This window comes from Austrofundulus limnaeus, unplaced genomic scaffold, assembly GCF_001266775.1.
Source record: "Austrofundulus limnaeus strain Quisiro unplaced genomic scaffold, Austrofundulus_limnaeus-1.0 Scaffold16, whole genome shotgun sequence".
NCBI lineage: Eukaryota > Metazoa > Chordata > Actinopteri > Cyprinodontiformes > Rivulidae > Austrofundulus > Austrofundulus limnaeus.
Window position 1 is genome coordinate 4,192,247 of NW_013952418.1, and position 10,723 is coordinate 4,202,969.

Consider the following 10,723-nt stretch of genomic DNA (forward strand, 5'->3'; position numbering starts at 1 on the left):
AAACAGCCTACAGTATTTTTATAGTCTTTATTTTACAGTTAAAATATATGTTTATCAAATAAAGTCTAATGTTACAACTAATCATGGATCCCTTTTAAGTTACAAGCGACTTCAATTAAATATTTATTTTATATGTATTTCAGGTGGTTAAGCTACTTTTACGTTATGGAGGGGACCCACGTCAAAGCAACCGAAGAGGTGAAACGCCGCTGAAGGTTGCCAGCTCTCCAACTATGCTGAATCTGTTGCTGGGGAAAGGCACGTACACCTCAAGTGACGAGAGCTCATCAGGTTTGTGATACTTAATATTTTGAGTCACTTTATTAACTCACCATTATGAATTGTTGAATTGTGTTTTGATTGCGGCTGTGTCTGTGTTTCACAGAATCTTCTGAGGAGGAGGATGCCCCTTCGTTTGCCCCCTCGAGCTCTGTAGACGGCAATAACACAGACTCTGAGTTCGAGAAGGGTTTGAAGTTAAAAGGAAAACCCGCGGACCCTCCGAAATCTGTCGTCACACCCGTCAAAGATGAATATGAGTTCGATGAGGACGACGAGGAGGAGCGCGTGCCTCCTGTCGACGATAAACACCTCTTGAAAAAGGACTTCCGAAAGGACCCAGTTAGTAAAACCAACAGCTTCATCTCTATACCCAAGATGGAGGTAAAAACCTATTCCAAAAGCAACTCGCTCACACCAAAGAAAACTGTCAGGCGGATCATCTCTGACAGTAACAGTTCAGACGAGGATGACAGGACGTTGTGTTTCACGCCTGCGCCCACGCCACGGCAACAAGCCCAGCAAACAAACACCAAGACTAGAGACTCTGGCAGRATGAGCTCTAAACAACAAAAAGACAAAAATAAAGTGAAAAAGAAGCGAAAGAAGGAGAGCAAAAACAATGTCAGTAAAGAAGTTCGGTTTGGTAAAGTCAACGACAAATTCTGTACGTCTGACTCGGACAGCGCGGATCTAGAGAGCGAGGACGATAAGGGCTCGAACAATTTAAAGGACTCCTCGTCGATGAACCTTAAAGAATCCTCTCGCTTTAACGCGACCTCCTCTTCCTCGCACGGAAACTTAAACTCTCAGAAACAAACGCCGTCGRTGGCAGAGCAGCATCCGAAGCAGTGGAGGACAGATGGCTGGAAGACYGTGTCGTCTCCTACGTGGTCGGACGTCAGCTCTCTCTCGGATTCGGTCAGAACAAGACTGTCCAGTGAGTCCGAGTACTCGTCCGCCGATTCGAGTATCGAGTCAATAAAGCAAATCAAGAGAAAAGCGCAGGAGAACAAGAAGAAGAACAATGCGCACAGTAACACTGTAGACAAGAAAAATTCAGAGCTCTATAAAAACTCCACTGCAGAGAGCGCCATCTCCAAAACTGATGGAGATGGAAAAGTGATTAAGAAGCATAAAGTAAAGCACAAGCATAAAAGTAAGGAAAAGGACAATGCTCCCAGTCTGGTGCTTAATCAAGACATGAATGAAAAGTTTGTCAAGAGCTATTCTTTTGACTTTGATGATTCGCGGCAAAAAAATTTAATTGTTGAGTCTGAATCTGCGTCTGAGGGTAAAATCAAATTATCCAAACACGAGAAAGACCATTCGAAAAAGGACGATAGGCTTTCAAAAGCCAAGTCCGAGGATAAGGACTGGTCATCTGGAAAGGATCTGCACAGGACAGCAAAAGAAGAGAAAAATAAGAAAGCAAGGGACACCACCAAGGACAAGACAAATAAAGAGGAGAGGGACAAGAATATAAAATCTGACAAGGAAAGAAATTTCAAAGAGAAGGAGAAAGCCAAGGAAGATAAACAAAAGGCTCACAAAGAGGAGAAAAAGAAGAAGTCCAAGGAGAAATCCTCCTCTAAAGCAGACAGAAAAAGTGAGTTGAAGGAAGAGAAGCATCTCAAGGTGGACAAGGAGAAAACCATCAAGGAGGAGAAGGAGAAATACAAAAAAGACAAAGCACTGAAGGAAGAGCCTGAGCATGAAGGCTACGACGTTAACAATCGGTTTCTCAGCCTCGAGGACACGAAGCTCAGCGCGTCAGATGACCATCACGACAGGTGGGGCTCCGAGATGTCCTCCGATTCTTCCATCTGTGGAGACGATAGCTGGGACGCTCATGTCAAAGAGGTCAAGGAATATAAATCCCACAACACTGTTAAGCTAATTGTCGAGACCGTTAAAGAGGAGACGAGGAGGAAAGAAAACAAGGTCAAGGACAAGAGAGCAGAGCACAGTGACAAAAAATCAGAGAAAGAAGTCGGCTCTAAAAAGAAAGAAAAAGACTCTTCCGAAAAAACAAACGAAAAGAAAAAAGACTGGTCTGAAAAAACGAAACTGAACTCCAGCCACTCCGTTGAGAAAGACAAAAAGCGAAAGGAGTCCATGGAAACGGTCAAAGACAAAAAAGACAAGGATTCCTTGGACAGTAGTAGAGACCGTAAAGATTCATATGAAAGTGTGAAGGACAGAAAAGATCTGAAAATCAAGCAGGAGTCGATCGGAGACGAGTACGGCAACGACAGCTTCTTCAAAGACATAGATCCCGCTGGAAAACTTTGTGACATCAGAGAAAGAAATCACTCTGGAAAGGAGAAAGAAAAGAAAAGCGACGGAGTGGAAAAACGAGAAAAGACAAAAGTCGACAAATACAAAGAAAAAACTAAAGACAGAGGAGCTGATCATGAAAAGAGTGAGCGGAACTTCACAGAGAAAGCCYTCAGGGAAAAAGATGAAGACCGAGGCACCAAAGACAAGAAGGAAGGAGCCAAAGACAAACACAAAGACTCTCATGGCAAAGACAAGGACCGAAAGGTGTCTTCAGACTTGACAAAGGACAAGAAGGAGAAGGCCTCTCAAGATAAACATGCTGAGAGGGAAAAAGATTTCCTTGAGATAAAGAAAGAGGAGAAGAAAACAGAAAAAATCAGGGAAAAAACGTGGTACAAAATCGCCGACATATTCACAGATGAAAGCGACGACGACGAGGACAGCTACAACAGTGGCGTTGTGCTTGGGTCGGGCACCATCAGAAAAGACTTGACTCCTGATCAGGACGATCTGGATCACTTCCCTTCTGAAAAAATGAGAAAGTCTTCCGCTGAGGCTAAACATAACACGGAAAAAACAAAAGACAAGGATTACAAGGAGAAGAAGAAGGATAAGACGGCATTTGACATGGGAAAAGAGCGGAAAGGCTCCCTGGAGAAACACAACAAGGACAAGAAGGACTCAGTTGACTCAAAATACAAGGAGAGGAAAGACAGATCCTCGGTGGACTCGAACCAAGACAAGAAAAATAAGCAGAAGTTGCTGGACAAAAGGGACACGAGCGAAGAAAAGACGAAAAGCAAATATAAAGACAAGCAAGACCATTCTAAAGAACGGAAGCCCTCTAAAGGCTGTGGTGAGAATGAAAAGTCCCTTTTGGAAAAACTAGAGGAGGAAGCTATGAACGACTACAAGGATGACTCCAATGACAAGAACAGCGACATCTCCTCGGATAGCTTCACTGACCGAGGTCACGAGCCAATCCTCACCAGCTACTATGACTCCATCAACCTTAATGAAATCTCCGAGGACAGAAGAGACTCCCTGTCCATATCTACYCCACAGGACAGATTCAGAGATAAAGAACGGCATCGGCACTCCTCCTCGTCYTCATCCAAGAAGAGCCACGACAAGGAGAAAGAAAAAGTCAAAAAGGACAAAGGGGAGAAACGAGAGTCCTACAATCGCAGAGAAAGTCTACCTTTTGAGAAAGAGTCCATGCCCCTTGAGGCTGACCCTTACACATTTCCATTCGGGGGTAAAGGGGACGGCGAAGACGACTACGACAAAACATTGGAATTTGAGAAAGAGATGTCCAAAAAGGACAAAGAGAAAGCAACTGGCATCATTAGCGACAGGATGAAAGACAAAAAGAAGAAGGAGAAACATAAAGACAAACTGAAGGAGGAAAAGAATAAATACATGGATGGCTTTGGGTCATTTAAACACTCCAGAGACGATGTGAAGGCAGGCTTGAAAGATAGCCCCCAGTTCTCTGTTCTGAAAGACCGGTCAAAAGAGCAAAGTCCTAAATTTGATTTGAAAAAAGACAGAAGTCGAGACATGTTGGACAAAGACAACAGAATGGATCACAGTAAATCTAAGGTAAAGGATGAAAACGAAAAGCTCCCTCTGTCCAAAGACACAACACGGAAAGACAATCGTCCTCGTGAAAAACTTTTGGTGGATGATGATTGTCAGCTGACAAGTTTTGGTCAGATGTTAAGTCAAAAGGATCAGGAAATCGGAGTGAGATTAAAGAAACAAAAAGAAAAYATGAAGCAAATGGAAAGGCTGAGACCCAAAACAGGGGACCCTAAACTGAAAGACAAAGCCAAGTCAGCAGAGGAAGTACGAAAAAACCGCAGCGAGCTGTCATCGAAGAAATCCAACAACTTGGAGTCTGGTCTTAAGGAGAAGAAGCTGAAGGATGTGGGCCTCCCAACTCAGATGATGTCTCCAGGGAGGAAGTTCCAACCTAGTGATGGCCAGAACACAAAAGACTGGATGGCAGGACACCAAATGAAAGAGAACCTCCCAGCTTCTCCCAGACCAGATCAAAACAGACCGACAGGTGTCCCCACGCCAACATCTGTCATCTCCTGCCCCAGCTTTGAGGATGTAATGCAGACGCCGCGGACCCCGTCCTGCAGTCCAGAGGATTACCCTGAAATCATACTGGATGCGCTGGACTGCCAGAACTCCTCAGCCATGGCCATGTCAATGAACGCCTGCTCCCCATCAGTTTTTGAAAGGTAAGATTTTAATACCTTAAAGCAAACTTGGGTTACAGTTCAGGTAGAGCTGGGCGGTATGACCCAAATTTTATATTATGGTATTTTCAACAATTACACCGGTTTCACAGTATTTGACATCTTTTTTTTTTCATCACAGCTTAGCTGATGATAAAATGTACAAATGTTGCTTATTGACTTTTCTTTTATTGTACCTCTGTCTTGTGTCGCTGTTTCCTTCCTCTGTACTTGTTTTCTTCTTTGCCTGGTACAGTAGATGCCTGGTACAGTAGCAAGACAGTAATCATGCATTTTGGTCCGATGGTGAAGGGTTGAGAAAAGATCATTATCGGGTCTATCGTTGTGTGTTAATAAAACTTAAAAGGACGACTCACCTCGCACACCAGTCAACTCAGATCTACTYCAAAACTATTTCCCCCAGGCTTTTCACAACAAAAGCACATTAAAGTCGTCTCCATTATAACGTTAAATCTAACCATGCACGTCACTGAAGAGACYTTTACTACATTCAGCGATGGTGAAAACGGGCTGTTTTTTTTTTTACTTAAGCCAATATAAGCAGCTGAAACACCACCCGCCACCAGTTACTCCAACAATAACATTAGCATGCTAACGCACATAGCGGTGCTGCGAGGAAAAGTGTGACCCAGGAAATAGTTCACTGGTGGCCACGACGAAACGTTCCTAACYTGTTCATGCCATTTAAACCGGTATGTCCGGTATTCAGYAAATTCATATCATAACAAAAATAAAAAGTGGTTTTCGGTACTAAACCATATACCGCCCAGCACTAAGTTCAGGTTAATTTAAGGATATTGTACTGTATTCAACGTGACATTATTTAATTTTTTTCTTTTGTCTGTGTCCATCCAAGCAGGTACTCGAACTCCCAGAGTTTCCAGGAGGGTACCTGCCCTACTCCTGCAAAAAACCTGCAGCTGCCGCTCATCAGCCGTTCTGCATCACCAGACYCTCGCAGGCCTTTAGAGATGGAGTTCAAAGCCGAGTCCGACATGTCTTTTCGACAGCAGAGTGATCCAGTAGCTGATTTTGATCTGTCYTCTTCCCAGCCCTTGGAGGACAAATCAGTAACTTTGAATAGGTTGGAGAGTGTGCCGCACTATTTCCCTCCAATGAGGATGTTGTCTCCTCACCCTGATATACCCCATCTAACACCGGACGGGATGGCGACGACTCTCTGTGTCGCAGAGGACCTTCCTGAAAGCGTGTACAACAGTTTTCTTCCCAAACCTTCGACGCCAGTTCACAGACCGGATCCCCAGGAGCCGTGCTTTGACATTGCTGCACCACCAACCCCAGCCCCTGCCGCTTTGCTGCCCCTGGATATCGACGACATCTCCGAGCCGAACCACAGTGAGCCCAACTTGCCTGATCTTCCCTGTGACCAAAAAGAGCAGGAGGGAGACGAAGAGGAGGAGGAAGAGGAGGAAGAAGAAGAAGAGGAAGAGGAAGAGGAGGAGGAAGAAGCTGATATGGATGAGAGGACTGATGGTGATTGCTGTTCAGTGGAAGAGCCAGAACCAATAAGAAACTTCTGTCCTTTCTCCCCTCAAGTTGAGGACCCGCTGAGGAAGAGCTGGCCTCCGGAGTCTCCGAATCGACAGGAGGCAGAGGACCACCAGCTGTCTTCGGCACACAGTGAACTGAACCACGTAGAAAGCTGTTTTGTCGACAACATGGGTTGGAACACTGAAATGGACATCAAAGCTGCACGTGGGGAGATCGAGGCCGCCGTCTCTAAAATAACTAGTCCTTACTCTCATTCTGACAATGAAATGCAGCCCCCGTTGGTACACCCCGCTGTCTCTTATGACAACTGGCCCAGGTGGGACGAGCAGAAGGAAGCTGTGGAAGACATTCCTTCTCCTGAGAGGCCTGAGACGGCTATGGATGAGGAGGAACCTGACTATTTAAATACCTCATCCTCCTCTAATAGACTGGACTCTTTATTCCATGACTGCAGCAAACCTGTCATAGAAAACAGCCACCAAATGGACACAGACTGTGTAGAGACTGACAGCAGAATGAACACACAGAGCTTCACTACCCCTATGGATCACATTTCTCCAACTGGGGGACCTGCGCCTGTGGTCCCCTGGGCWGGTCAGTTCTCCACCGATGCAGATGAACTTGATGACCTGGGGCCATTTTCTTTACCTGACCTACCATTACCAGACAAGTCGGACGAAACCGACCCTCGAGACCCTGAACTAGCCGACCACAGCACAACTGTGTCCACCCACATTAGACACACCATCGGCAGAGATAAACCAGACATGATAGAAGTGGACCTACCAAGCCTGACGAAGACTCCGTGCCCTGCCGGAGACCTCGGTTTGGGGGAATCTACCGGACAAGACTTTGTTGTTCCGTCACCGCATACCACCTACCAYCAGGAGTTGGACCCCGAGCTTCAAAGTGTGCCCATCAACAGCTGTGTATCTCAAAATCCACAACACAACAGCATTTTAGATAGAACGTTAACATATGAAATGGACGAAGAGTCAGATCCCAGCTTGCTGTATTCACCTGTGAAACCAGACGCCAGTCAGCAACATCACATATCCCAGCTCCATTCCTGCACCGAGTCCATGCCGGTACCACTAGACCCGGTGTCTGCTGCCAAACCAGAAGTGAGGCACAAGGASGTGCTTGACACCAAAGCCGAATGCGTGTCGTGCAGTCCTCTTCCTCATCTCTCTGTGGCAGTCACTCTCTCCAGCACAGTGGAGCTTCCAGACGCTCAGGAATCCCCGTCAAAGCTAGTGCCCGTCCTCCCAACGACCGTGCCCATCATCGTGGATGTCCCCAAGAAGGTGGAGGAAATCCCYCAAAGGATTACTCGCAATCGCGCCAAGAACAATCCCTCCGCCATCCCTCCTACCTCCAGCATCATAACCTCATCAACTGCAGCTGCCGCCGCCGTGATGAACAGTCCAGTGGTGACTATTAACCCCATCCCGACAAGAACCCCCACGCCCATTTCAGTGTCTTCCTTGTCATCTCCAAAGAAAGAAAAAGACTCCGGGCTGAGCGTTTCCACTACCACACCTCCAGCGGTGAATGTACTGTCGTCTCTGCCCACGTCGGCAGTCGTGGGTAAGACGACAAAAGGCCGCCCCCTCTCTGTGGACGAAGAGGACTCGACCCAGCACCCACGCAAGAGGAAATTCCACCGCACCACRGGGCAGCAGGTCCAGGTCCAGCTGGTAAACACGGCCATGCAACAGACCAGGGAGATGATCCAACAGACCTTGGCTGTGGTTGTCAACGCCATCAAGCTGGACGAGATCGAGCCTTACCACAGCGACCGATCCAACCCTTACTTTGAGTATCTGCAGATCAGGAAGAAGATCGAGGAGAAGAGGAAGATTCTGTGCTACATTACCCCGCAGGCACCGCAGTGTTACGCCGAGTATGTGACCTACACCGGTTCTTACCTGCTGGATGGCAAGCCTCTCAGCAAACTTCATATCCCTGTGGTAAGTTACACCYCCTTTTTATGATCCTGTTTCATTAAAGACGATGTAAACAAGTTAAAAACAATGGGCCTCTTGCAAGAACATTTTCGTATTCTTATCCTAAATTRCTCTTACTTTTGTTCGTATGAAGGGTTCGTACAAACATGTCACATCGGATTCTACAAAATCTTCTATCTTCAGGAAAAGGGTGTAAATGAGCAGCGTAAACTGATGAAGGCGTATTGCATGTGCTTGCGCATGAGGAGAGGAGATAAGCATAATTACRACCCAAAAKACACCATATAAGGCAATGCTTCCTGCCCCAGATACATTTGGAGATTGAAGTCCTGCTCTCAGAGATCCCGAAAAAAAAATTCTGTCATTTTTAGCAGAGTCASCTGTGGAATTAAAGGAGCTAAAACCGAGGAATGAAATGTGCTGTTAATATCATGTCTCCTGTGGGTCGTACACAGTCACAGAAATAAAAATCTAAATCATATTCATATTTCTCTAGTACTGCTCCGGTTTTCCTTTGGTCAAATATTTTTCATTTAAGTATAAACAATTGTGTTACATCTTTCATTTATTCAGAAGAAGAGCAGTCGCGCACCCCACTCCCAACCGTTGCAAGTGTCGGATGCGGTTCTGAAAAAAAGCATTTTAAAATGTCTCCAAACTTCAATTAATGCATAATTTAACTTGGTTTTTAGTTTGAGATCTTCATATTAATATAGTAGTGTTATACAACAGCATTAATAGCCAATTTAATTTAATCTAACCAATTTATGTCGTTAGTTACATTTAAAATCTAATTCCAGTTCAAACAGAATGACCTATTGTCAACATAATTATGGAGTGTGATTTCTTTTCAACTCAAAATATCTTCAAACTAATGAAATATAAAGTTATAATGAGAAAAATCCATCTGGAAAACTGCAGACTGACTACACATAAAATATACGACAGGTCCACACATGAATTTTGTTCATATCTGAAGAAAATCTTACAATACGAGAAAATCGGTGAATGTTACAAATTCTCCTAAATCACTCGTATGCACAACGTAAGAACAAATCTGTTTGTACGAATGGTTCTTGCATGAGGCCCATTGAAGATGCAACAGTAAAGCTAACGCAGTTAGCATTGTGCCATGTCATGATAACTTTAGCTGTTATTTACACACATACTTTCTTCCGGGATCAGCAAAAAACTGTGAAAATGATTTAAAAACACTATTATTGTAGTATGATTCTAAAGACTAAAGTAATTCTTCCAGGAAAAATGACACCAAGCATCTACTCTGCTGCCTTAAATGGCAGTACAGATTAATAAAATCAATTTATTCTCCCATGTCTGTGATGTAATGCACCAAAAATAGATTATAACCCAGAGTCACCAAAGCATATCCAGAATTATAGCTCACTTTCTCCAGTTTTTCTTCCAATGAGAAAGACTTCTTTGTATTGGTCTGAGTGAGTGAAAAACAGCTATGGCCTAAAGAAAAATATGTTTGGAGCAATCCATTATGGGTCTGTGAGGTCTTTGTACACACAAACTTCAATATGTTTGTGTATTTACAAATCCCTCAGACATGAGGGTGTCATCAGCGAACACAACGCCCTGAGTGAACTTGTATTTTGCAAAGACATCATGAGAAATGGATCCACATAGACCTGACCTCATGTTGGGCAACACATGAGTTTAAAATAAAGCACAATGAGCATCCTGTGTGGAAGTTCTATAAAAGTCTGATTTTTAATAATGTTCTGGATTTTGGAGTTGAATAAAACAGATGAAGACAATGAATTTGTTTTTAGATATAAATGCTTACATCCTTGTGCTTTGTTCTTCAGATTGCTCCACCTCCATCTTTATCAGAACCTTTGAAGGAGCTCTTCAGGCAACAGGAGGCAGTGAGAGGCAAGCTCAGGCTGCAGCACAGCATAGAACGGGTAAGAAATATCATCTGAACATTTTTTACAAGGCTTTTTTTTATTCTCCAAAGTTCTTTCTCCTGGACTCACTCATTGCACACAGCGCCACACGTGACACTCCTTTGATGAAACATCAAAACCTTTTTTATATCAAAATTTGCACTCCAAGGTAGAAATGCAGACCCAAATTTTTGATTGTCGTAAATCATGATTTGTGGCATTAATCCTGTTTTTTTTTTTTTATGTCTAAAATGAGCCAGTAACTGATTGTTTATTTCCTCTCCATGTTGTTTGCTTTTTTTTTTTACAGGAGAAACTCATTGTTTCGTGTGAGCAGGAAGTTTTGCGGGTCCACTGCAGAGCAGCCAGGACGATAGCCAATCAGGCTGTGCCGTTCAGTGCCTGCACCATGCTGTTGGACTCTGAGGTGTACAACATGCCATCGGAGAGCCAGGTAGGAGACAAATGCTGAGGTTTATATATATATATG

General features: G+C 44.3%; 1 protein-coding gene across 2 annotated transcripts in view; it reads left to right on the plus strand.

Moving 5' to 3' along the window:
- The window catches only part of ankrd11 (ankyrin repeat domain 11), a gene marked incomplete at its 3' end in the record, with an annotated part of 114,311 nt that extends 108,042 nt beyond the window's left edge, over positions 1 to 6,269 (plus strand). The window contains 3 exon segments of one of the 2 annotated variants that reach the window (XM_014003080.1): positions 144 to 291; positions 386 to 4,817; positions 5,692 to 6,269. In XM_014003080.1, the coding sequence (XP_013858534.1) occupies positions 144 to 291; positions 386 to 4,817; positions 5,692 to 6,269 (5,158 nt within the window). 2 annotated transcript variants of the gene reach the window in all.
- Between the last annotated feature and the right edge of the window lie 4,454 nt (positions 6,270 to 10,723).